Source organism: Neovison vison, chromosome 4 (assembly GCF_020171115.1).
Source record: "Neovison vison isolate M4711 chromosome 4, ASM_NN_V1, whole genome shotgun sequence".
Taxonomy (NCBI): Eukaryota; Metazoa; Chordata; class Mammalia; order Carnivora; family Mustelidae; genus Neogale; species Neogale vison.
This window is the reverse complement of record NC_058094.1, coordinates 19,325,409-19,353,359: the sequence shown is the minus strand read 5'-3', so window position 1 is coordinate 19,353,359 and position 27,951 is coordinate 19,325,409. Positions and strand designations below refer to the sequence as shown.

The window sequence follows — 27,951 nt, the reverse complement described above, 5'->3', positions numbered from 1 at the left end:
TCTTTTAAATCCCCCTACCATCGGCACTTGGTACAATGCTGGCCCCTCACAGGAGACCCTTAAACATTTCTTAAATTGAACCGGACATCCCTGCTCCAAGGAAGAACCCATCAACAGGCCTGCCGTGTTGTCACAAGCATCATTCAGAGCTGGCTTTCTGGAGCAGCAGGAGGGGGGGGGGCGGAGAGTTCCAGTCTCCCTACTCATCTCTCCTTATCTCCCCCACTTCTCACTCACCCAACTCGAAGAAGCTGCTGGATTAATAGGAGGCAAGACAGGAGGCCGGCAGCTAGTGTGAACCCTTGGATCCCGAGGCCAACGGGATGGGCAGATGTGAAGGCGGCCTCTGCACTTCTCAGTGTGACAGAGTGTGCACCTACGGGCCACGCATGCTACCCTAGGGAGTGCCCATGGTGTACGCTTGCCCACCTTCCCTCCCTAACAGAAGAGGCCTCCCAGGTTTAGCATGAAAACCACAAGCTGATTGTAATTTAATGTATGACCCACACAACTGGCTCAACTTCCCCTGGTGTAAAGCATTCCTGAAATTTCTAGGCTGGCCTGAGGCAGCAACTACTTTTAGCACTCAGAAACGGGTTAGTTCCTGAGGCACCGAAGATAACCCAGGGTGGTTAAGCGAAAGGCCGGTGTCTTTGGCTCCCCGTGGAATCAAAGGAGGGAAGGGCACATTCATCCACTCCAGTCTCCAGCGACCCCTGCCTTCTCCAGGGCCCCCAGGTGGGAGAACATGGCACAGAGCAGCAGCATCCCCACCACCGCCACGCCCCCCCCCCCCCCCCCCCCCCCCGCAAGCTCTGTATCAGCCACCCGGACCAGGTGTGGCAGAATTCCTGGCTTGCATCTCCTCTAGCATTTCAGAAGCACTGCGACCTGAATCCTTATTCTCTGTAGGCCTAGCTCACTCGCCAATTCTGACGACGGTGACAAAAAAAATAAGCTTCCTCCATATGGGCAAGAGTACCTTTTTTTTTTTTTTTAAATGTTCAGCAACATCAAAGAAGCTTTGGCTAAGCAAAAAAATGTTTTCCCAAGGACTCATAAAAACTGAGGGATGAGAACAGCTAAAATTAGTGTTTGAAGACTTCCCAAACGCACTGTTACCAATAATTGAGCTACTGAGGCACACAGGTGCCATCCCTGTTTTCCGGCAGGAGAGGTGACAGCTTGGAAACTTCTCCACATAGGTGTTGACACCAAGAACATGTCGCGAGCAAGGCTAGTGCCCCTCTTATGAAACACAATCAAATTTTCTCTCTTCCAGAAAAATATAAATTAGATGTGCCTGGGACTACCAAAAAAAAAAAAACAACCCCAAAAAAACCCCAAACAAACTAAACAAATCAACTATGAATTGTCTGAGGGAATAACTCGATTTTCAAAGAACCCTGTTTCCTTCTGGCTCTGGCCCTGCCGGTTCTTGTACAAGAGAAAATACCATGTCTGACCTTCTGAACGAGGCTGCCCAGCCCTGCTAAGGGGGAGGGAAGGGGACTGGAGGTTGCCCATCACTGCTGGGCCCCGTGATGCTAAATAAGGCGGTTCTTCTGTCATGGCTGTGGACTGAATCCTTTCCTGCTGTCATCCCACTGGCTCTCATAGGCTGAGGCCCTAACCCTCCGTGCGTCTATGTTTAAAGATAGGGCCAACAAGGTGATCATGTAGGTTAAATGAGGTCATAAGGGTGTGGCCCAGCTCCGGGGCAAAGAAGTCACAGAGGCACACAGCAAGGGGGCAGCCACCTGCGACCAGAGAAGAGGGCTCTCACCGGAAACCAACCATGCCGGCGCTGTGGTCTTAGCCTCCTTAGCCTCCGGGACTGTGAGAAAAGAATTACCAGTTGCTTTAGCTCTCCCGAGCTGACGGACGCAGCCATTAATTCTGTCATTTTTCTGATCACTGCAATAGAGTTTCTGATCCTGGTTTTCAGGTGAGGAACCAGGATCCGAGGGGCGACAGGATTTGCTCACGGTCACACAGCCTGTAAACTCTGGGGCTTGACCAGGCGAGCCTGGAATGTGAAGCCCGGGCTGTCAAACCCAATACTGTGATCTCTCCTCTCCACCAGCAAGTTAAGTTGCCGTTTTTCCTTTTTAAGGAGCTGTTTTTTCAGGCTTTCTGTTTGCTTGCTTGCTTGCTGAATGACTGACTGATTGATTGCTAGGATGGGCTTTAAAAGGTTTCTTCCATAGTGCTCCAATGATAATCTGTGCATTTCAGTTGCTCCCAAGTTTTTAGTGTGATGAGGTTGTTTTTCAAATGTGGCCATTGTACTGTTAACCCCCCCAAATAGAGAAAGGGTTTAAAAACAAGAGTAATAATAACTAAATTTATTTAGCACTTAGCACGCATCAAGCATTGCCTTACGTCTTTACGTTATCTAATGTAACTTTCTAATACCTTACCAAGGTAGGTACAAATATTATGCCTGTCACAGATGAGGGACACGAGGCAGTAAGAGATTACAAAGTTTGCCCAAGTTTCGGCAGCTGGTACGTAGCTGGGATTTGGAGCCATGCTCGAAGTTTCCAGATCTCTGTACCTGGGATCATCCGTGCAATGGGGTGCGAGGCAGGGTGTCAAAGAAAGCTAAGGCAGAGTACAAAATATCAATGGAAAATTCCTACAGGATTATGTTAGGTGAAAAAGCAGGGCGAGCAAACGGTACATTTGAGGAGCTTCCGATGACTCGGCGAGCACTGGATCCAGGACAGCCTCTGAACGCATGCATCGGCAGTTGTCACTACGTGGGGCGAGAAAGTGCTTCTGCAGGACGGCAGGGAAGGAAGATCCACGTCCCTGCTCAGGGTCTTCCAACCGGAGGCTCTCGAAATGGAGCCTGGGCCGGAAACACCTGGGCGGTCTCAACTCCAGTGCCTGAATCCACTGGTCTAGAGCCCCGGCCGGGGTTGGGGGACATCTGCACCCCTAATGAGCTCCCAGGTGGTGCTCGTGCCCATGCTGAGAACTGGTCACAGCCCAGGGCAGAAACTCCAGGTCTCCAATGGCATCCAGAGCCCTGTCTTCACTCTGTCGTGTGATCTGGGTGGCTACCTTGTGCATGACACAGTTGTCAGAAGGGTGAAGGAAAGATCTATATAGCTCTCCTCAGCTACTTCAAAGAGCCACTAAAACTCCAGGGAATAAGAACGTGCTCTTTTGGGAGGCTGCAGGGAACAGTGGTTAAAAAAGTTTGCTCAGCTTGGGGCGCCTTGGTGGCTCAGTGGGTTAAGCATCTGCCCTCAGCTCCTGATCCCAGGGCCCTAGGGGATCGTGACCCCACTCAGCGGGGAATGTGCTTCTCCCTCTGTCCCTCCTGCTCTCTTTCTCTCACTCGCTCTCTCTGTGTCAAATAAATAACATCTTTTTTTTTAAAAAAAAGGTGTGTTACGAATCTTAGGTCTATCTCTTACTAGCTTATGACTTATCCTCTTAGCTCGTCAGTTTACTTATCTGTGAAACAGGAGAGGCAAGGGGTGGAGGGTCAGTTAAATGCGGCCATTTGCCTGATGCTTTCGGAGAATACTTACTCCTGAACCTTGCCTACTGAGCCAGATCTCCAGGGCAGGGTCCCCAGGACCAGCCTCTTTAGTAAACAGCCAGGTGATTCTTAAATTGGGCATGTTTTGCAAAATTGAATCGAATCCATGTAAAGCACCAGGCCTGTATGTAGGCTCCTTCTACGGAGGTCAGCCACTTGCTGATTAGCAGCTGGGCCTGTTTGCAAGTAGTCTCACCACGGCCTTCTTGATAATGTCACTCAGCATGATTAATTAGTAGATACTCTGTAATAAAATTTTAGAAGACACAGCTCTATGTCCATAAATAAAAATTACTTGAAGTGTACATTTTAGATTTGTGTACATTACTATTTACAAATCATATTTCCTTTTAAAAGATTTTACTTGACAGAGACACAGGGAAAGCAGGAACCCAAGCAGAGGGAGTGGGAGAGGGAGAAGCAGGCTCCCCGCTGAGCAGGAAGCCCGAAGCGGGGCTCGAACCCAGGACCCTGGGATCAGAACTGGAGCAAAGGCAGACACTTAACACTGAACCACCCAGGCGCCCCTACAAAGCATATTTTTTTTAAAAAAGATTTTATTTTAGAGAAAGAGAGTTCACATGTAGGGAGAAGGAGAGGGGAGATAATCTCCAGCAGATGTTGCACCGAGCTGGGAGCCTGACAAGGGGCTCAATGGGGGCTCCATGTGGGGCGGGACGCAGGGCTTGTTCCCATGACCCTGAGATCATGACTTGAGCAGAAACTAAAGTTGGATACTTAACCCTCTGAGCCACCCAGGTGTCCCTATAAATCATACATTAAAAAAAGGTTTTAAGAGGAAATTTTAAAAAGTCACAAGTCCTCTTCTTTTGAAAAATGCACTCGGGGCGCCTGGTGGCTCAATCAGTTAAGCGTCTGTTCCGCTCGGATCATGACCCCAGGGGTCCTGGGACTGAGCCCACATCGAGCTCCTTGCTCAGCGGGGAGCCTGCTTCTTCCTCTGCCAATCTCTCTCACTCTCTCTGTCAAATGAATAAATAAAACCTTTAAAAAAAGGAGAAGAAAAATGCACGCAAAGACAAATCACGCAACTAGACAGGCTACATGTCTAAATGCTCATCTGTGCAGGACACGCTGCCCCGTGCAACCGCATGGAACACGGCAAGTAAATGAGTCACTCGATGGACTTAAATATGTGGTTGGGAAGCAGCCAGTAGAAGTACTGGGGTAACGTGGTAATGGAAGGATCCAGAATTTCCCTTTGACTTCTACCACCTCTGGCACTGAGTTCTCTGCCAGAAGCGAACAGCTTCAGCCCAGCCTCCCATCTCCAACAGCCCAGGGGGAAGCACTCTCCTGGCAGGAGGAAAACAAAGATGGAAACTCCAGCTCCTGCAGGCGGCAAGTCCGCCACTAACTCGAAGGGACGAAATAAGAAGGAACCACCAGGGCCACCATAGCAACTTGGATGTCCTCTGCCTTCCGGGCTACAGCTGGAGGTCAGGGGCATGTCGATAAGCCTAAGCTCCCCATTGCCCACAGGGCTCATACGCGCCGACAACAGTCTTACTCTGCAGTTCAGCGGCGAGGCGGGGTGATGAGGGAAAGAGACAGTAAACTGAGAGGTCAATTACCGTCACTGCATCTCCTTTGCATTTAGACGGTAGGCGCCGATTTCTTATGATGCCTCTTGTTCTAGACAAGCCCAGGTGGCGCTGAAAGGGTCTCCGTTTTTATCTCCACGGTGGATGCAGGCTCCTGGTTTCAGGCTACTCCTGTGCTTTGCTCACAGCCCAGACCTGGCATGCCCGTGGCTCCTGAGCCTGTCACAGCTACTTTCGGTGCCCCAGCCGGACCTCCTCAGATGCCATTGGCTGCGCCTGTGCACCCCTCCCCCCGGAGACACCGATGGTCTGCTGTGTGGACGGCCAGAAGACCCTGCAAGATGACCTCCCTTCAGACAGCCTGAGCTATGGACATACGGTCGCTGGAGTGAGTCAGTCCAGTCACTCGCCTGGATCAGGACAAATTCAGAGGTAGTCAACCGAGGCTGCAGGGTGGTGCTGTCCAACAGAACCTTCGTGGGGATGGATATGTTCTACAACACAGCAGCCACCAGCCACAACTACTGAGTGCCTGGAACGTGGCTAGTGTGGACTGAGGCGCTGGATTTTTTAAAATCCCAAATGCAAGCCTGCATGAATAAAAAGGCAGCCTCCGTGTCAGAATGCCTAGAAACTACGAGGAGAAAGCTATGCCTGAGGGTAAGTTTTATCTTCAAGTTGCCTGAGAGTTACAGAGAAACTTAACCTTTCTCAGACTTCTGTTCCTGAAAATCAGTCTACGAGGCATGAGGCCCATTTCTCTTCTTAGTACCTGGAAGACAGTGACTAAGGTCTGATCTTTCGTTGGTTGCAGTTGGGAGAATGTCTCAGAATCTGCACATCAGTGCCCGTAGGTGAGGGCTATGGAAAGTGCTGGTGGTTGGGCTGAATTTGAACGGACCCCAAGACACAGCCTGAAGCTCCACAGGAACATTTTAGGGTGTCTGGACTCTGATTGTTGTGATTTTATTGTAAGCATCAATAGTGTTTTCGTAGCTACCCTGCCAAAGATTTTCAGGCTTGGGATACTCAAAAATTAAATTACTGTTTCGCTTCATTTCATTTCATTGATAGCTGAATGATCTAGGTGTGGCCCCTGACCCCTGACTCCTTGAAGGCCCTCCTCCTCTACTCACCTCTGGGGCCAATAATCACCTTCTTCGGGTCACCCTAGCTGTTCTCCATAAGTGGAATAAGAGGGCTTTGAAAGGCGTTTCGGCTCCACACACCATTGCCATTTTACTCTCCTGTCCCCTCGTGTTCTGCCCCTGGGTCTCATTCTGCTCCCTGCACCCAAGCCTTGGCTATATCCTGTCTGGCACAACTCGGTCCCTTCAGAACTGGAGAACCCACCTTGCTTCTATCTCTCTCTCTTGCTCAGGACTGATGCCCCCAAACCTCCGTCCGCTATGCTCTCTGTCTGTCAGACCAAACTCCTTCTAGAATCTGTCCCACATTGTTCAGTAATTCATTCCACAGACATTTTAGGGCCCAGTATCACCAAGCCCAATGTGGGGGAGGCCGTAAGCGTTGCGTTAGCATGCCTGCCTTCTAGGTCAAGAGGAGAGATAGAGGGGAAATGAAAGCTATGCCCATTATCCTAAAGCACATATGGAAAGAGCCGGCAACGGGAGCCAGGAGCGCTCAACTGCTTGGACCAAGACTCAGATCTGATGCGCTTTTGTGTTCGGAATTCAGACCTTCAAAAAGAGGGTGAGCCCATGGTGCATTAAGATAATGTGTCGCATGAGCAATAAACAGGCACTGAAGGTCTTACGAAACAGACAGACGTGGCAGCACCACCAACCAGAAGCTGTGGGATCTCGTGCCGAGTAAAACGTAGAAAGCCCAGTCCCGGCACACTCCCGCATGACAACCTCTGTGCCCCACGTTTGAAGACCCTTGCTTGACCATGCTACCTGAATCTCAAGACTGCAAACACAGGGGCATAGTTCGTCTCAAAGGAACCGGGGAAGGTGACAAGGCGCAGGCCATCTCCTAGATGTCACTGCTCCTTCACGATGGACAAGCATTTTGTTCTGTGGCCCTGTGTGGCCCCACGCTGGGCCATAAAGGGTAATTCACCTATCTGGGTAGAAATGTGTGGTTACATTCTGGAAGCCCTCTCTGTTCCCGACGCAACAGGAAGCGGGAATGTAACATGCTGATATACTCGTAATTGACTAGAAGGGTTTCAAACGGAAAAGACATCAGACTCAAACACAAGGCCAAGGCTACCTGGTGGCAAGAAGAGGGTACGTGTGAACTGGGCTGAACCAGGCTTCCTTCCTCCGCGGCATGCTGTCGTAGATTAAAAGGTCCTTCTCGGTCAGCACCACCAGGGCTGGCTTCCACTGCTTCTCGCTCTCCCCGGGCACCTGGAACAGAAAGCAGGGTGCTGTCGAGTCACAGCCTGAAAGGAGGAGGGACTGGAAAGGAGAAGCTGCCTGCCCCCACTCCCCCAACACCGATCAGAAGACCCGACCATAGGAGACTTGTACTCAGGTCATGAAATAAAAAAAGAAACCATGCTTGATTCTGGAAAAGATGTTTGCTCCAGGGCCCTGGCGTGGATCCTCAGTACAGCAAGAAGGAGCCCAGCTGCCGAACATCTGTCACTGTTTCTCACCTGCCAGTCAGCACTGAAATCATTATTTCAGAGTGGGATGCAGATGCTTGGGGGAATAAGCACGCCCAGATGGTTCTCTGATAGAGCGCATTGTTTTTATTAGGAAACGGTAAGGTTTGAGAGCTTCTGAAGAAATATCCAAAGGCTCCGAAAATGTATTATGGAGGCAAATGTCTGTCTGTCTGGAGAGGTAGGAGACATCACAGCCTTTCATTGACACTGTTTCTGCAACTCAGGCAGCATCTTAAAATTCTCTTAGTTCCACTTGGCACAGAAAATTCCTTAACTCTGGGGCTCAGGCTTATAAGCCACCCCCCCCCACCCCACCACCGCCAGTGTTGATCATTGCAAACTCTGTACATGTTTTTCATCTATGAAAATCCCCTCTTTCCAACATGAACTCTGGGCCCTGTGATAAGTCTTTATGCTCAGTCTTAACACACTCAGTGTGTTAACCTTGTGACTCGAAGCTCAGATCCTACGGCAGAAGCATGAGCCTCACATGGGAGCCTGCTAGAAATGCAGAGTCACAGGCCCATTGCAGACCTATTGAATCAAATCTGCATTTTAGCAAGACCTTCGGGTGGCTCATTAAAGATTAAGAATCACTGTGCCAGATGAGGTCAAGGTCATCTTTGACGCTGGCGATTCAGTGAAGATTCCACCCTTTCATGACAAACCATGGTCCAAAATCTATTCAAAATTAAGCTAGGCAGCAAGCTGCCTAAGTGATAAAGCTAATTTCTTCCCTTTGTATTCTTATCGTTACTTTTCTTAAGTGCCACAGTGACATCTGTATTGAAGTGGCTTTAAGACAGAATGATCAAAGCCGAGAAGATGGGCAGGATGGCGGAAGGGGGGACTGGAAAGATCCGTGGTTTTTATGGGCTGCCTGAATCTGGGTCCCTGCTCCATTATTTATTGCCCGGGTAACTCTGGGAGACTTATTATTCTCTGTCCTTCTATTTCTTCACCGATAACGATAGTATCATACACAACAGTGGTTTAGAATGTTGCTTCTGGAGCTGGAATGCCTGAACATAAATCATAGCTCTTTCCAATTTACTAGCTGGGGGATCTCGGCCAAGTCAGCTCATCTCTTTGTACCTCAGTTTCTATACCTGTAAAATGGGGAAATAACAGTATGCATATGAGAGGATTGTGGCTAAGGTTGAGTTAAAATGTCTAAAATGCTTATCACATGCAGAATATGCATACCTCTTAGTAGCATATACCTCATAATGCTAGAGGGGAGATTAAATGAGACGGTACACGGGGGTGCCGGGCTAGCTCAGTCAGTAGAGCATGTGACTCAATCTCAAGGTGGCAAATGCAAGCCCCCAGTTGGGTGAGAAGCCTACTTTGAAAGAAAGAAAGAAAGAAAGAAAGAAGAGAAAGAAAGTAAGTCTATAGTATGCTTAGCATAACATCTGGCAGATGGTAAGGCCCTCAGTGAACCAGAGGGTGGGAAACTGACTCACTGGTTTCTAAACTTGTCAAAAGGAATTCTTTGGATATGGCAACAATATGTCAAAGTACAGACTTTCTTTGGAAAAAAAAATGTATATAAGGAAAACCAAGAATATCTTTGGTGCTATATAATTTCTACTTAATGCTTTTCCTATCCATCCCAAAGTTCTTCCAGGAAGAATCCATAACACAATGATCATGCATCCCTTCCAAAAATTTAAAATAAAAACTCCCCTTCGAGGGCACCTGAGTGGTTCAGTCGGTTAAGTGCCTGCCTTTAGCTCAGGTCATGATCCCGGGGTCCCGGGATCAAGCCCCACATTGGGCTGGTTCCCTGTTCAGTGGCGAGTCTGCCTCTCTCTCTCTCTTTCTGCTCCTCTCCCCTGCTTATGCTTTCTCTCATTCCCTCTCTCAAATAAATAAAATCTTTAAAAAAAAAAAAAAGCCTCCCTTTCTAGAAAGAAGAAACCACTGTAAAGTTATTTATACTAGAATGTGAATGACTAACCTGATTCATTTCTCCCATTAAGCATTTGATACATAATTTTAAAAATCTAGTTTTAGCCTAGTGCTTTTTCCAACAGAACAACAGCATCTTTAAATAGATCAAAATGAATTGTTACAGCAGACAATGTACTAGACCTCACAAGGTAACCAAGCTATGTTCTCAAGGCATAGTATCTGGGGGGTTTGGAATAAAATTTTTCCAGTCTCTATGTTATACCTAGTAAATTTCTTTTCCAGTTCATTAAATCAGACTGAAAAAGATACAAATGATCCTCCCAAAGTGCCTTTCTTACCTAGTCGGATCTGATCAATTAACTTTGGGATCATTTAAATGTGAACACAACTAAGTATCATTCTTCAGAAACAATTTTAAGTTTGCAAAACAAACCTTAACAGTGAATGCCAACAGTAAAATGCAGACCTTTCTAATGGTGAAATCACCAGCTCAGCCACATGTCAGATAGTATATATAGGTATGAGTAATTCTAAAGCCCTAAAACATTTTCTGTCATTTGTTAAAGAGAGCTTCGTGGATTTGTTATCTGTGCTGTGAGAATACTCAGTGAGCATTTTCCACAGCTTCTGTGTGCAGAGCTTTCATTTTAATACTATGTGAATGCTCAAAGCTAGAAATCTGCCCATGAGGACAACTGACTTTCCAAGGAGAAAAATGTTATGCTGAAAACGGGGTTTTAATACCATTCTTTGTGTTGCGTGAGCTTACACCGCAAAGCCTTCCGAGAACACTTTCTTTTTCAGGCTGGTGCATTTGTGCTGTTGTTCGGTGACAACTTCCATGACAAATCGCAATTTCCAGGCACCCAAAGGTTCTCCAGCATGAATGCAACCATTCGGGGATGTGTCTACATTTTATTAAAACGTGACTCCTGAAACAGATGTGACAACTTCCATCTTGATCCCAGCCACCTGCAGTGGCAGTATCTTAAGAATCAATAGTGCTTCTCATGAAGAAGGCGAAGGGGAAGACACGGAAACAGACACACTGTTCTGAAATGACCCTAAAGCACAACCGGGGTGAGCTGAATGCTGTCCCCTCAGTCCCTTTGGCAGAGCCTGTTTACAAAATGACAAGAAGAAGGCGGGGGGGGGGGGCGCCTGGGTGGCTCAGTGGGTTAAAGCCTCTGTCTTCAGCTCCGGTCATGATCTCACGGTCCTGGGATCGAGCACCGCATCCGGCTCTCTGCTCAGCGGGGAGCCTGCTTCCCACCCTCTCTGCCTGCTTGTGATCTTTCTCTGTCAAATAAATAAATAAAATCTTTAAAAAAATGATAAGAATAATTTGAGAGAGTGGGAAGAAGTCACTGGTAACAACCGAGGGAAGTAGAAATAAAGGTAGGAAATCAGCACGTTTTATCTCTCAAACTTACAAAATGTTACATGTCAATTCTATTTCAATTAAAAAAGATGAAGGGAAGTAGAATCATTAAATCCTCTATTTGGGACAAGTCTCATAAGTCATCTACATCAGCAGCTTTCAAACATTTAAAAGTCTTTGATTGCTCTGATCAGATTCAATCACAGGTCAAAGAGCAAAATGTAGAACAATGGAAAGAGGCCCTATATGAGGGTACAGCCTGGCGGAGATCTGAGACTTCATGTATTTCTTTGTCCTACCGCCAGCCACGTGCCAGCCACACCTCTGAGCGAGCTTCCTAGCAACCACTGGGATACAGCTGGAAAATTTCTGACCTCGTTTTCCCTAAAATATCTAGAATCTGCAGATCACTTTTAGAGAGACTGTTGCACCAAAACCTCTCCCTACCTTTTTCTGTGGTTATTTCCAAAAAAAGAATACTACTGCAGTTGCCTAGACAAAGTTGTAATGATACAATCAATAATACACATGGAAAGCTTAGAAAAGTGTCTTGCATAGAGTAAGCAAGCAAACCTTTAAAAACAGTAGTTATTCTTGGGCGCCTGGGTGGCTCAGTGGGTTAAGCCGCTGCCTTCGGCTCAGGTCATGATCTCAGGGGCCTGGGATCGAGTCCCACATCAGGCTCTCCGCTCCACAGGGAGCCTGCTTCATCTTCTCTCTCTCTCTCTGCCTGCCTCTCTGCCTACTTGTGATCTCTCTCTGTCAAATAAATAAATGTAATCTTTAAAAAAAAAACAGTAGTTATTCCAAATTCTAAAAGATAGATACCCCTATATTTATAGCAGCATTATTTACAAAAGCCAAGATATGGAAGCAATCTAAGTGTCCATCGCCAGATGAATGGGTAAAGAAGATATGATGTGTGTGTATACACACATATATAAGATGGAATATTACTCAGCCATATAGAAGAATGAGATCTTGTCATTTGTCACAACTTGGTTGGACCTAAAGAGTATTATGTAAAATGAAATAAGTCAGATGGAGAAAGACAAATAATGGTAGATTTCACTTATATGTGGAATCTAAAATACAAAACAATGTTAAAAAATACAGAAGCAGACTTAAATATAGACAATAAACTTGTGGTTGTCAGGTGAGGGGGGGATGGGAGAATGAAGAAACAGGTAAAGGGGAGTAAAAATTAAAAACTTCGGTTATAAATAAGTCATAGGGATGAAAAGCACAGCACTGGGAATATAGTCAATAATGTAACTTTCTATGGTGACTGAGAGTAATGGCACTTACTGTGGTGATAATTTTGTAATATATGTAACTGTCCAATCACTATGCTACATATCTGTAACTAATACAGAATTGTATGTTGTCGACTATACATTAATTTAGAAGAAAATGCTAGATATTCTACTACCACATCAAAGTAGGAGTAAGTGATCAAACAAAAGATCTGAATAAACGTGGGCATGAATTCCTTGCCTTTCTGGGTCTAATGTCCTCCTTGGCCAAAGAATGTGGTAAGACAGAGGCGCCTGGGGGAGGGGGCTGTCAGTTAAGTGTCCAACTCTGGGTTTTGGCTCAGGGAGTGATTTCAGGGTCCTGAGATCGAGCCCCGAGTCAGACCAAGCTCAGCGCGGAGTCTGCTTAAGACTCTCTCTACCTCTCTCTCTGCGCCCCCCACTCCCCCCCCCAAAATAAATAAATAAATCTTAAAAAAAAAAAAGGGTAAGACAAAGTTATTGCTAACAGCCTTCCAACTTGAAAGTCAGACCGTCTTTTTCAGTTTAAAACTCCCAGCTCCCAGGCTCGGACTGCTTTATAGGACTCTTGCTTTATTATCTCTTTTTTGTTCCGTGGACTCTGTTTACAGGGCAAAAACCCCAATGTATGGATTCTTTTTTCCCCACCCAGGCCAACCCACTCTTCCTAACACGGCGATTTTCTGCCTTCTACTTGAGCACAGGGCGGAGGTACAGCTCCGAGGCTTTGGAGCCAAACCACAACGTCTTAGAAATCTGGCTTTGTCACTGCTCAGCTAAGGGATCTGAAGAGATTTCTTAACTGCTGTAAGCACTTGTTCACCGATGGGTAACACGCCCGTAATGGCCTCCTGTGCATGTACTATGAGGATTAAATGAGACCGGGTATACCAAGTCTCCCATATGGCACACACTGGAGGTGCTCAACTATCCCCATCACACGGCTCCCGTGCACGCTTGCTTCCAGCTCCCCGGCTCCGGGAGGAAGGTCTGGATGCGAGGCGAGTGGCTAATGGCAGAATAAAGAAAAGTTCACGGAGAAAGAAGGTCAATCGCAGCTTGGGTTTGGGAGCTCACGGCTATCTCAGCAACTTTTTAATTTAAGTCTTTTCACCTCCGATTGCAAGGAATGTAGAACAAAGGATGAGATAGCAGGGTAATAATAATTAGCGGTTATCAACTTCCAAACGCTTTACAAACAGGAGATAATTAATCTTGCACCAGCTCTCCGAGAGGCCGATGGAGACCCCCTCCCCTTCACCGAAGGGAGAGGAACACGTCTCAGAGTGGCCACGGGAACACGGGCAACACGCGAACAGGCCGCAGTCCACAGCCCTCTTCTAGCTGGTCCCCAACATCCCTGGGACCCAGCAGTCGGGAGCCAGGTGGGACCTCCCCACCGGGATGTGGAACCGAGTGGAAAGGAAGAGAGGGCAGAGAACGGGAACGGGAGCGGGAATGGGAGCGGGACCAGCCAGCATGCTCGGAAACAAGGCTCGTGGGAGCCTCAGCTCTGCTGGCCTCACTACTGGGTTTGCTTCTCTCTTCTCACCCAGCTCCCAAACTGTTGGCACCTGGACCACATGGTGAATTCACAGGTGGATGGCATTGGGGGGCAGATGGAATGAATGTGTCCAGTTCACTAGATGTCAAGACAATGCTGAAAAATGTTAGAGCAAGCAGAATGAAAATAAGGAAAAGAGAAACACGGTTCGGCTGCGGGACGCTTCGGGAGGGTCTCATTTTTACATGCCAGCGTCCCAACAGTAGCAGTCCCCGATTTCAAACATGCTCCCTCCTGCCAAATTTTGAAACTGGCTCTGCATTTCCGTAAGCTGTCTGCAGTCAAGCCCCAGATTCAGGGTTTGTAGGTAGGACTTGCACTAGAGTCAACGTACGAATTAGCACAGCAGGATTGTAGATAAGTCACTCCCGGGGTGGCGGGGGCCACGCTCCCGCTCAAGGCTCTAGAAGGAAGAATTCTCCCCTGCCTCTCCCAGCTTCTGGTCACCACTGGTGTTCCTTGAAGCCGCGCCAGTCCCATATCTGTTTCCATTGTCACATAGACCTTCTGTGTCTTCTCGTGGCCTTCTCATCAAGACACCTGCCGCTGGATTCAGAACCCCCTCCCCCCCATTCCAGTATGAACTCAACTAATTACATCAGCAAAGACCCTATTTCCAAGTCAGGTCACATGCTGAGGTCCCGAGTGGACATGAATTGGGAAGGGGCGGGTAAAGCCAAGACATTAATCGTAAGACCACAGCCAGAACCCACAACATTTTCAGTTAGTTTTCCAGTTTTCTCTTGGAACATCTGGCAACATGGAGTATGTTTTTTGAAAGGTATCTTGTTTACTGAGTATGCAGAAGGTCAGATGCTAATGTACTCTAATAGGAGCCTTCCATGGCTCTCTTAAAAGTAATGCTTTGGTCCCCGGGATTTCACAATGGAGCCAACCTAAGGGCAGATGGCACATATCCAAGGAGATGAGTGCAGAGCCTGGGTTTTACATCTTCTTTCGTCATACAGCATCATGGAAAGAGGAGACAGAAAGCACATGAAGGTCTAGTCCCCATCGAGGCACAGAGCACTTCAACCACGTGAATCTGGCCTTTCAACTGTTCTGTCTCGTTTTGCTTACTGCTAATGAGATGGGTGTATTCTAAGATATGTTCCAGGAAGTGATTCCGAGGTCTCTTCTTGCTTCCTAAAGTCTGCTGGACTCTACTCGGTGACTCTGTATCTCTGTGTCACTCCCAGCTCAGGCGACCCACAATCATTTCGGACTAACAAGTTGGAAGAACCAGACCAGCCACCCAAGCCGCTGTCTTGTTAAGCTGGGTCTGATTTTCTACCCTACACTCTTCTCTGCCTTTTGAACAGCAGAAGGACAACCTTACCGGAGAATCCAACCACAGGAAGCGGGAGGGGGGCTCTCCGCCACCTCCTTGTGCCCATTGTCTCTCTCAGTCTAATTAACTTCCCCTCTAAGGAAAGAGGGGCTGTGACTCTAATTGTTTGGATCTAGACCTGTCACGGGGTCTTTTTTTTTTTTTTTTTAACAGTGGGCATTGTCATCTTCATCACAGGGGTAAACGTGTATTAAGAACTGTGGTCACTACCCACTCACTGCACATCGTATTTGCATGACGGGAACACATATGCTGGACTGGTCCTAGGACAGACTGGTCTTTTTGGTCCACACCGTTCACTCACTTCAATACCCAAGCATCCTAGATTCAAAAGAGGCCACAGGAGGAAAGACACATCATTTCGGCCATGTTCTACAGGTTGCCGCATTTACCTGAGCTTGGTATTAATTAGGGTTTATTGGGCACTTGCTTAGCTACTAATAAATATGGGGTTTTCTTTTCTTGTTTCTCATTAGTACATCATTCCTTCTCACTCTCAGTTGGGAATCCCAGAAAAGAGAAGGGGTGTGTGGTCACACTACCTAAATTCTACTCTGAACCACCTAACACTCCGCATTCTGGAAGAAAATCTGGCCATGAACTTGGACGCTCCAAACTGGATTCTGCTATGTGTTCCCTTGTCATGCCCATTTTGAATAATTCTGCCTGGTTTTTTTTTTTTTTTCCCTCTCCTGCCCACATTAGTTTTTACCACTAGACAGTTGATTCTCTCCTTCCTTCCAGAGATGCTCTGGCTCCGTGGCCATTAGCTGTTTTCACCTCCCTCACCCAGCTTCTTGAATCTCGAGTTGCCCGACCTGTCAATTCCTTCTCTCATTAGGGAGCCCCAACTCCTGGGAGCCTATCTCACCAACCATTTAATTTAGAGGGAGAATATATTTGCTTCTCCACTCGGTGTCTTGGCTCAACTGGGAACAACCCGAGTTTCCCCCCAGGACCTGGCGACTTCCTTTGGACACGTCCAAACACCAGCTGTTCGAAGTGGAGACCGCTGCGGCTACGAAAATGAATTCCTTACACGGCTTCGTATGGGTTTGTTCTTTGAAACTTGTAAACATTCCCTTTCATCTTGTTTACTTGTGTGCTCAGCTCAACCTTTTCTGAGGGAAGTCCAAAAGTAAATTTCAACGCTGTGCCCTGCCTGAATTATACAATACTGTAATTGAGCAGTGTTGGAATTGTTTGAGATTTGCTCTATCTTCGGACCTCGAGAGTAGAAGCAAGTTAGAAGGGGCACTTAGGAGAGAAAGGTTTAGAGAGAACATGACATGTTGGATTCTGAGCCTTTCAACCTGACGGTTTCAAAATCTACATCCCAGGAAAATAATTCTTTTATTAAGGGGGGGCTAGACTAAAGGGGTAAACGTGTATTAAGAACCGGCCGTGTGATGAGCATGGTGTCCCTCTCTCCTCCAAATTCAGATGTTGAAGCCCGAACCCCCAAAACCACCGAATGTGACCATTTTGGGAAAGATGGTCATTGCAGATGTAGTTCATTAAGACGAAGTCATACTGGAAGACAACAGACCCTAAACCAATATGGCTGATGTGCTGATAAGAGGGGAAATGTGGTCTTGGGGAGAACGTCATGTGAACATGAAGACAGTAGTGATCAAGCCCCAGGATGCCAAAGCTGGCCCGCAGGGAGGAGACAGGCATGGAGCGGATACTCCCTCACAGCCCTCAGGAGCAAGGAAGCCTGCCAGTGCCCAACTGGTGAGTTACTGGCATCCGGAACCTCGAGACAATCCACTGCTGTCGTCTGATTGCTGGAGCTCCTTACGGCGGCCTTAGGAAACAATACAAGCGCCGCGCTCAGCTTCCCCTCCCTCAGTCCCTTCGACACCTTGAGGCGTGCGTTATTATCTGTGTTTTACAGAAGGAGAAACTGTGGCTCAGAGAGGTCCCACACTAGCCAAAGTTATGCAATGATAGTTACAAAGCCACTTACGTGCCTTCCTGACCTCAAAACTGTGATATTTTCAGATCACAAAGCTGCCTCTCAGAAGAAAGGAAAAGGGGGGTGATGTGGGGACGGGAGGAAAAGGCAGGAGGGAAGAAGACCAGCTGGGAGCTCGGCTGTAGTGTCTCCCACGGACTGGGGTGCAGGGGGTCCAGCTCTGTGCAACTCGGCAACACACTCCTCCTTCCTTCTTTCCCACCTCCTGGCCCACGGGGCTCCACTCCGGCCAGACGTCGGCTCAGCACAAGTTCCTCTGAGTAATCAAAGCTCTTTATTCCCCAAGTCTCACATCTGATTAAAGTAATTCAAGACTAAGTTGTAAATGACTCATAACCCTTAATACGTCTTTCCACTGAGGGATATTTCTATTTATAACGAGCAGCTGGGACAAAATTAGTCTCCCATGTTTATTCTTCATTGCACAATTGAACGGCTAGTAAATGAACCATGTCTGCTTTCTAAAGGCAGTGAAATATTCTATTATACTATAAATTTAATTTGCATGTTTTTGTTATTTTAGCACACCTTATTCTTTGCTGGTGGTGTTCACTCTGGTACCAACATCTGCCAGTTTTAAGTCCAAATTAATGAGCTGTGCAGTTCTCAATCAACCATGTATCCTATGTTCAGCAACACAGAACAGAGCACAGTAGGCTATGAAATTTGGATATTTGTAGCTACCATACATTCCTAGATATTTGAATCACTAGGAAGTTAAGCGGTTCCTGGTCCTTCTAGCTCCTGGCTGAGAAAACTCCAGATCCAAAGCACATGCTTTCAGCAATGTTATAGTGGCTGTATTAACCATAGAATCTTCTAGACAAGGAGTCACAAATTTAGAGACTACAGAGAACCAGATGTAAAAAAGAAAAAAGATAACCCACACCCCATTTATGGGGGAGATTCTTTTTAGCATTGGCCAATGCTAATTACCATTACCAGGGAAGGTAGTAGACACAGTATTGCCAAAAGAAGCATTTCAAGAGAGTTTGTATTTTTTAATGTGAATTCTCCTTAGTTTTAGAAGTTCATATATGAGTTTCCTATCGCTGCTCTAAGAAATCACCACAATTTATTTATGGTATTTATTCTCTTATAGAGAATATTCTGGTATTTATTATTATATTGTGGTATTTATTCCCTTATAGTTGTGGAAATTTTAAGTCCTAAAATCAAGGTGTTGGCAGGTCTGCTACTTCTGGAGGCTCTAAGGGACAATCCATTTCCTTGTCATTTCCAAACTCTAGAAGCTTCCCTAATTCCTTTGGTGCATGACTCCACATCAAACTGCCTTTTTATCCTTTGCTTCCATCACCTACCCTTGACTCTGACCTTCCCACCTTCCTCATTTAAGGACCCATGTGACTAAACTGTCCCTCCCTCTGGGACAACCCAAGATAATTTCACCATCTTGAGGTCCTTAATTACATCTGCAAAGTCCTTTTTCCTATGTAAGACAATGTATCTATAGGTTTTGAGGATTAGGATGCGAACATCTCTGGGGAAGCATTATTCTGCTTATCAGTTGGCAACTAATTCAAATTAGAAAAACAGTAATATGAAGTGAAGTCATATGAAGTCTGGCACTTCTTTAAAAATCTCCAGCATGTCCTCTTCCCTCCATCCCACCCCCAAAATGGGTAAATGGAGAAAACAAGATAGATAGACTATAGGCAGCCATAAAAATTGGGTTATGTGTGAGGCACCTGAGTGGCTCAGTGGATTAAGCCTCTGCCTCTGCTCAGGTCATGATCTTAGGGTCCTGGAATCGAGCCCCGCATCAGGCTCTCTGCTCAGTGGGGAGCCTGCTTCCCCCCACTCCCTGCCTGCTTCTCTGCCTACTTGTGATCTCTGTCAAATAAATAAATAAAAATAAAATTTAAAAAATTGGGTTATGTGCACCTGGAGGTTTATTATTGGTTTTTTCTTTTTAAATGAAAAAAGTTCCTTTAATAAAAATTAAAATAACTAAATAATATGGGGACTGAGAAAATACCCCTGCAAGGCAGCCAGGCATGGCCCACAGACTGCCAACCTGCTGTTAAGTAAAGACACCTACTTGAGAAATACACAATGCACAGGTGCACAATCCTGGCAAACAGATTTGCAGAACTCACAGGCAGGGTTCCCCCGAGTGCCTTGTGTTCCTCTAGGGCCCCCAACAGTCCGCTGAAGTACAAGTGTGATCTGAATTAACTGAAGGCTGAGGTATAACAGGGGTATTAGCTGTTGAGACAGATTGGCTAAGAGCAGCCTCCATCCTCAAAATCTGTGTGTGTGTGTGTGTGTGTGTGTGTGTGTGTACGCGTGTGCACGCGTGTGTTTATTCATTGTGGTTGAGCTCATGGCTCCCTTGAAGAAGTACCACCTCTGTCTCTGCATGAAAATGGATACCAAAAAAAGTGGCCATCTAGTGCAGGGGATCAAGTGAAGGGTCAGGGAAAGATGTAAGTTAGTGATCTTGCAAAACTGAAGTTTACTGGAGAAATTCCTATACAGTGGCCTCAAGATCTGGGGATTCTCCAGAATAATCCTCTGGCCCTAACATGCTACCGATTTCTGCCCCTTACTCATTCCTTCTAACTTTTGAAAACACTGCCTCCGGAAATTCTCATCTTGGGTGGGATGACTGTCCCTATGGGCTCTTGGTTCTGTATTTTTGCGAGGTGTCCATGGTACGTGCCTAACGCCTGGGATCTAGGGGGTGTTCCACAGACTCCAGCTGAACTCTGAAGGATGGAAGTCATACCCAGATAATAGGAAACCGTCACCATCCAGTCCTGTTTAAAGAGCCCAGGCGCCCGTGACCAGGCGCCCGTGACCTCTGTGTCTTTCGTGGGCTTTCTTCACCCAGCCAGGGCTCCGATTCCCTGTTTCTTTCACAAGGAGTGAGCTGTCCAGACTCAGCTTCCAGAAATGGATGAAAAGCTGCTTCTAATCTGTGACCCTCACAGATAATTAAATTAGACTCTTCTCAGTCTGGTGGGGAAAGCTATTTTATATTTTCATTAGCTCCAAAGGGCCTTTTCAATTACAGTCCCTGTTTGGTAAACAAGTTATCTTTGACTAACAGCCTTTCCTTCTCTAACACCCGGGAAACATGGCCTTTACAGGGATGCTGATGTGCAGCAGAAATTCATAATTTGGTAAAAAGTTATCTTTTGAAAGGCAGTTGACATTATCATTAAATCCGAAAGGAGTGAGTTCTTAAAAAAAAAAAATCTCTGCTTCAGCATCTTGTTTTGTTCTCACTGGGTGTGTCTGTGGAGAATTTTATTTCTCCTTCAAAGGAGAAAGGAAGGGTGCTTTGAAGGAGGAAAACTATTAAAATGTAGGGAGTGTCTAGCTTCTCAACACCATGTCAGCATTTTCTGAAGTCATGCCGTGGTCTTACGGCTCTCCAGTAACGTCAGCCACCGTAACACTATTTACTGTATGAAAGAAATACCAACATGTTCGCTTCCAGTTGGCAGATTTTTAAAACTAAACAAACAGAAGCAAAAAAATAATTCATTTCTTAGAGATACCTCAACATTCGCGTGACCAAGGATCTCAGTGACAACTTCCAAAGTCCACTTATCCTACTTTTAGTTTAAATGCCTTTATAAAACCTGCCCCAACTAGGAAGATTCTTTTTTTTTTTTTCCCCCTCTCTGACCTCCTGGAAGCAAAGATGCAATGTAGTATTAAGACCATAAATCTTGCTGTCAGACAGTTCTGGTCTGCAAGTCAGCTCAGCTATCCGCAGTGTGATCTTGAATGAGTTACTTATCTCCTCCACGCTTCAATTTCCTCATCTGTAAAATGGGGGTAATAAAAGTCCCTCTCCCGTAAGACCATTAGGAAGATGGAATCACATAATGTGTATAAATGGCTTATAGTACAGTGCCCAGCAAAGATCAAGTTTTCAAAAAATGAGTGTTTCTCAAAATGTGGTCTGCAGATCACTTGCATGGAATCGGCGAGGCTGCGAGTTATACATTCTGATGTCTGCACCTTCCAAGACCCAATTATTCAAAAGTGCTAGGGGTTGAAAAAAGAAAAGGCGGGTGCAGGGGCGGGGGGAGGGAAGAAAGTGCTAGAGGCAGGATCAGGAACTTGCACTTACAGCAAGGCCCTGGATCGGTCTGGTGTGTGCGACTGTTCGAGAACAACTACAATGAGTGTTAATTACAGTCACCATAATTCTAATGTATAAAGAACTCATTTTCCAAAGACCAGTCCCCTTGGATTCCCTGCCTCTGTATCACTGGGGCACTTGGTGGAAAGACCAATTCTTGAACCCCAAATCCACTGAACGCTGCTATCCAGGATTGAAACTATACATCTCTGTTTCTGCAACTTCTCTGGAGACTGTGATACACAGCCTGCTCTGGGATTCCCTGGCCCATATAACTCACTGTGATACTGGCTCCTAGCCCTTCATTTTTAAACCATTTAGCCAGTGTCCATGATGCTATGAAAATGTCTGTTGTTAAAATCAGCTGACCTGTGGGGCACCTGGGGGGCTCAGTTGGTTAAGCAACTGCCTTTGGCTCAGGTCATGATACTGGAGTCCCAGGATCGAGTCCTACGTCAGACTCCCTGCTCAGCGGGGAGTCTGCTTCTCCAGCTGACCTCTCTCCTCTCGTGTGCTCTCTCTCAATTAAGTAAATAAAATCTTTTTTAAAAAATCAGCTGACCTGGGGACGCCTGGGTGGCTCAGTTGGTTAAGCAGCTGCCTTCGGCTCAGGTCATGATCCCGGCATCCTGGAATCGAGTCCCACATCGGGCTCCTTGCTCGGCAGGGAGCCTGCTTCTCCCTCTGCCTCTGCCTGCCTCTCTGTCTGCCTGTGCTCGCTCTCTCTCCCTCTCTCTCTGACAAATAAATAAATAAAATCTTTAAAAAAAAAAAATCAGCTGACCTGAATGAGGTGTGTCTGCCCGAGTATACCTCTGAGCTACGATGGGCTCTTAGAAGAGGAACCCCTCCCTATTTCTTCCTAATGTGACATCCATGAACATTTGATTCCTGCATAGTTTTTCCAAACCCTAGTCATTCATGTACCATTTTCATGATTTTTGTTGACTTCACTTATACCATTAATGGGATTCACCACTAGCCACTCACCCAGTATCTATTTTCTTCTTCTTTTAAGTAAAAGGACTCCAAGATTATTAGAAGTGACAATATGTCCAGTTACAAAATTCTATTTCCCAGATCCCAATTATACTTCCTGTCCCCCTATCCAACAACCCCAACACTGACGTCTTCTGTCTTCACCCAGTAGGCTTGTTTCTATATCCAACTTGACACTCATTTGGTTGGACCATATGCACAGACACATCCCTCACGCCTCTTTCAAGTCCATTGGCATGCTCTTTGTAGCCGTCCAACAAGAGATGATATAAATGTTATTTCTGAGCCGTAAAGTAACTGTGAAAACAGGGTGACGTGTTCTCCCTCCTCCTTCCAGCCTTGCATTCTCTTCCTCAGATTGCCTTTCTGCAACACACAACCTATTTGTGGCCGACATGTTCCCTTCTGGAGTAAAAGAACCACAAAGAAAATTCCAAGGGCATTTGAACATTCTATGGAAGCCCAACAGCAGCAAACGAGACATAAGAAGGCAGTGAATGTAGTACCATGTCAGTGTGGAGATCGTTCCAGGCATAAACATTTTTCTCTCCAAAGGCTTATAATTACAAGTTTCATACAAAACTACCTTTATACTATTTAAATAGTAGATCCAACTTCAGATTTATAAAACTGTAAATGCAGTACACTGTTAAGAATCTAAAAAACAGGGTGCCTGGATGGCTCGGTCATTAAGCATCTGCCTTCAGCTCAGGTCATAATCCTGGGATCAGCCCTGCATCAGGCTCCCTGCTCAAACTGTAAATGCAGTACACTATTAAGAACCTAAAAAATGGGGTGCCTGGGTGGCTCAATCATTAAGCACCTGCCTTTGGCTCAATCATTAAGCACCTGCCCAGAGTCCTGGGATCAAGACCTGCATCGGGCTCCCTGCTCAGTGGGAAGCCTGCTTCTCCCTCTCCCACTCCCCCTACTTGTGTTCCCTCTCTCTCTGTTTTCCCTCTCTCTCTGTGTCTACTTGTTTTCCCTCTCTCTCTGTGTCTCTCTCTGTCAAACAAATAAATAAAATCTTAATAAAAAAAAAAACTAAACTAGAAAACGTGGCTTTTTGAATAAGGAACACTTTGTCTTTTTTTTTTTTTTTTTCCTGTCCGGCTTTCCAAACACATTCATTCATTCAATAAACATTTTTTTAAAAAGACTTTGTTTATTGAGAGACAGAGCAAGCAGGGGGAGCAGCAGGCAGAAGGAGAAGCAGGCTCCCCACTGAGCAAGGAGCCCAATGTGGGACTCTATTCCAGGACCCTGGGATCATGACCTGAACTGAAGGCAGATGCTCAACCCAGATGTCCCTCAGGGAACATTTCTATAGCGTATAGGTCTGCTGGGTCCTCTGCTCAGTGCCTCGCTGCCACGGAAAGGTGGTATAAGGCAGACAAGCCAGGAAGGAGTAAATAAGCAGAAATATAAAAAAGTAACTGCGGCAAGTGTTACAAAGAAACAAACAGGCTAATATGATTTGAATACGCTTTGAATACGCTATAAAGTGTAACAGAAATTTTCTCTTAGGAACAGTTCAGTTGCTGTCCTCTGACAGTTCAATGCTCTAGCTCTGTAGAGAATTTTTCTAAATCTAAATTTTGGCTTCCGTGATATTAATCATCCATTAGTGTCACTTGCAAAAGTACTAAGGATTTCCTTAATGTTTCTAAAATAGGGATAAACACTTTTAAAAGGACTATCTTTACTTTGATTTAATAATTTATAGTCTTTGAGAATATTTACACGGGAAGTCTGAAGTTGACCAAATATTTTTAAGACGTGGAAATCTACAAAATATTATGGTAACTCTTTTAATAATGGATGGTTATCCATCCATTCATTCAATTACGTAAGGAGTCCTTACCAAATTTCTACTACAAGCCAAGCCCTGGGCCAGGCTTCAGGGACTAAACAATGAGTACGACTTCACCCTTACATCTAAGGGGATCACCGTCTCAGGAACACAAGCAGGAGGAGACCCGAAGGGCTGGAAGAGGAAACGTTCGGTGTGTTCCAAGCAGGAAGACACTGGTCCTGCCTCATAAGATGAGGGTTAGAATGGAAGAGAAGTCATCTGTTCTGAAGCGACAGCAGGGACTCTTCCAGACACAGAAGAGGAGGAAGGTCCAAGAGAACAGTAGTGGTGTAGGGAGAGCTTAGGAAGAGAAATAATGCATCCAGAGAATGGTCGCCAGTTCTACGGGGCAGGCGTGTTGGTTGAAGAGGAGAAGAGACGACACGGGAAAGACAGCAGCAATCTGAGGGGTTACAAAACCACTAACGTTTTTTAACAAAACATGACTTAACTTCCCCAAACCCACATGTTCTGTGCTTACAACATACTCCTGGTGCAGGGTCTCGCCTTTTAAGCCAGGCAGTGTTGCGGTGAGTGAGTAGGTCCTCGGCAGAGTTTTGGTGAGAGTTGTCTCTCTTGAACCTGGAGCACAAAGACCACACCAATGGCGGAACCAGGCACCATCACTAAGGCCTGCTCCCCTGCACCGTGGAACCCCCTCATCAGAACCCTTTTGGCAGCTCCATTACCTCAACAAGTTGAGATTCTGTGCCCTGGTTATACCGGACGCGTGACTAGGAACCACCCTAAACCTTTCTCATAACACGGCCATGAATTCGTGCCTCATACAGGGTTGGGCGCCATGACAATATCTGAGCCTTGGTTTTTTTGGCCACGTGGGGTGGCGGAAGCAGAAGATTGGCAGAGGAAAGGCGGGGAAGGCATCTGGCTAGCCACCTGATTGGTGATGCTGGCTGAGAGGCCAGCCCTGTAGCAAGATCTAATCTACATCATTTTGACTTCTCTCCCCTCCCCTCCTGCTCCCCTCACTCCCTCTGTATGCCTTGCTCAACTGGCAGCAGGAATCCCTTAGGATGTCTTGCCGAGGCAGAGTCACGGCGCTGGCTCTATCCCTCGAGCTACTTTCAGGGGATGCTTGCGGAGCTTAGCGGGTGCTTCCCACTCAGGCAACACCCTGGACTTCTGCGTGTACCCCAACTGCGCGGCTCATTCCATTTCGCTTTTCTTGGTATCGTAAATATTTTTTATAGACTGGACCTAGCGCTACCCCTCAAATGAAACCCTACTGCCTGACTCAGCCTTATTCCTACTAGAATGAGCTACATGTTTTCATTTAGCTCTTCTCCTTCAGCCCCAACTTCCTTCTGTGGTACCACCCCCGTTTTACTGAATGAGCATTCCAACACTGCGGCAGAAAGAGTTTCCTTTGTGAGAATTTATTTGAGTTTTAATTTAAACATATGGTAAACGATCTCCACGGTGGTTCCTGAGTGTGTATTTAGGCAACAGACTCTACAGTTTCTTACCACTTTAGTTAAGTTGCTATAATAATATTATTATTATTATTATTTTTATCTTTTATTATCTTTTTTTTTAATATTTACCAAACACCAGGCATTACTTTATAAGCATATCTCATTTAACCTTAAAACAATCCTGTGAGGTACACAATTACCATCCTCGTTATAAAATTAGGCAAGCTGTTGCTCAGAGATATCGAATCCCATACCCAGTTTATACAACTCTACTTTATTGTTTATTATGCCACCATATTCTGTGGTTTATTATTGATGGACACACAAAGGATGCCTGACCCCAACACTTAACAGTGCCTAGCATATAAGAGATGCTCACTATGGTCTATAGAAGGCCAAGTGGTAACAGGAAAATCCCTCCCTGAGGAAGAGGAACACGGTTACAGAATAGCTTCCCTCTACGTTTTACTCCCACTGGAAGGAGAACCAGAAACGCCTACTTCTGTTGGGTAATTGGTCAAGGCCAGATCACTGGAATCTACGCCAGCTTCAGAGGCAAACGCCCTGTGTTTAGAAGGGTCTCACACTTGGTTTAATGCCTTCTATTGCTGTCCTGAAATTCTTAATACCTTTTTTTAAAGATTTTATTTATTTATTTGACAGACAGAGATCACAAGTAGGCAGAGAGGCAGGCAGAGAGAGGGAGGAAGCAGGCTCTCCGCTGAGCAGAGAGCCCAATGCGGGACTCGATCCCAGGATCCTGAGATCATGACCTGAGCTGAATGAAGGCAGAAACTTAACCCACTGAGCCACCCAGGGGCCCTGAAATTCTTAATTTTTTTGAATAAGGGGCCCCACATTTTTACTTTGCAGTAGGTCTCAGAAATCATGTAGCCAGTCCTAACTACTCTGTAAGCTCCATAAACATAGACACTATTTTGTTTACTGTTATATCCCCTAAGGATATAAAGATTAACTTGACACCCAGGACAAGTTGGGTGTAGAGCAGGTGACCTGCGTGTGTTTGTTCAAACAGTAGTTCTTCCTTATTTGTGCTTCCAGTTGCCTGAGGTCAACTGCAGTCCAGAAGCAGATGGTCCTCCTTCTGAAGTATCATCACGAGGTCATACAACAGCCTAACACTGTGTCATGATGTCCCCACCATTCCCCCCACTTCATCTCATCACACGGGTGTTTTATCATCTCGCATCAGAAGAAGAGGGATATAGTATCATATGATAGGGGTACAGGGCAATAAGATATTTTGAGAGAAAGACACCACATTCACGGAACTTTTGTTATAGTACAGTGTTGTAACTGTTCTACTTTGTTCTTAATCTCTTTGTTATTAATCTCTTACAGTGCCTAATTTTTAAATTAAATGTTACCATACAGATATTTATAGGAAAAAACAAAGTTTATATAGGGTTTGGTACTATCTGTAGTTTCAGACATCTAGTGAGGGGAGGGGGGTCACATCCCATGGATGATGGGAGGAGCTACAGTGTATATTTGTGTGTGTGTGTGTGTGTGTGTGTGTGTGGCTTAATGAAAGATTAACCTGAAGAAGAAGCCAATGACTTACTCAAGAGACTCTAAATTTTTGGCAAGAAGCTCAAATTAGATTGAAGGCGGGAGAGTCTAGAATGTTCAGGAAACCACAAAAGAGCCCTTGGCTATTACCAAGACTACTAGACAAGGGGGCACTGGTCTCAAAGGGAGTGACCTAAGAGGTAGATACCTGTAGACTTCACAGACAGGGTTAGGACTCTACCAAATGGTTGAGACTGCCATCACTGCTGTAAGCATACCTGTGCTCATATTGTGTTTTTGTAATAGTGTGTGTGTCTTCAACCAGACAGTGAATCACTCATTTGTCTGTTTGCTCTCTGTTCCATTTCTTGCTCTCCTCCAGTGAGATGGTTAGTTTCATGTGTCAATGTGGCTGGGTTATGCTATCCACTTACTCGATTAAACACTAATCAAGGTATTGCTGGGAACGTATGTGTAGATGTGGCTTACATCTATAATCAGTTGTTTATATTATACTCCATGGTCCTCTGAGGTCCCTCTGATGCTCAGAACATCGCGGGGCATACTCTGCCCGCCCCTCCATCTGGACCCAAACTTATTCTCCCCAACACACCCAGAACCACCTAGAATCACACCTGAGGGCTCCAGCACGCCCTGCTTCCCTTCCTGGGAAATCCCACACTACACCCACTTGGACTATGCCCTGGGCCATGAGCATTTCCCATGATAGATTTTTTTTAAAAAAGGAGATTATCCTAGATAATCT

At 45.9% G+C, this 27,951-nt stretch overlaps 1 protein-coding gene across 1 annotated transcript in view; it reads right to left on the bottom strand.

The window, feature by feature from the left end:
- The window catches only part of SNTB1 (syntrophin beta 1), a 230,213-nt gene that overhangs the window by 21,272 nt on the left and 180,990 nt on the right, over window positions 1-27,951 (bottom strand). The window contains exon 4 of the mRNA XM_044245024.1: window positions 7,363-7,502. Coding sequence (XP_044100959.1) covers window positions 7,363-7,502 — 140 coding nt within the window. The remainder of the gene's footprint in view (window positions 1-7,362; window positions 7,503-27,951) is intronic.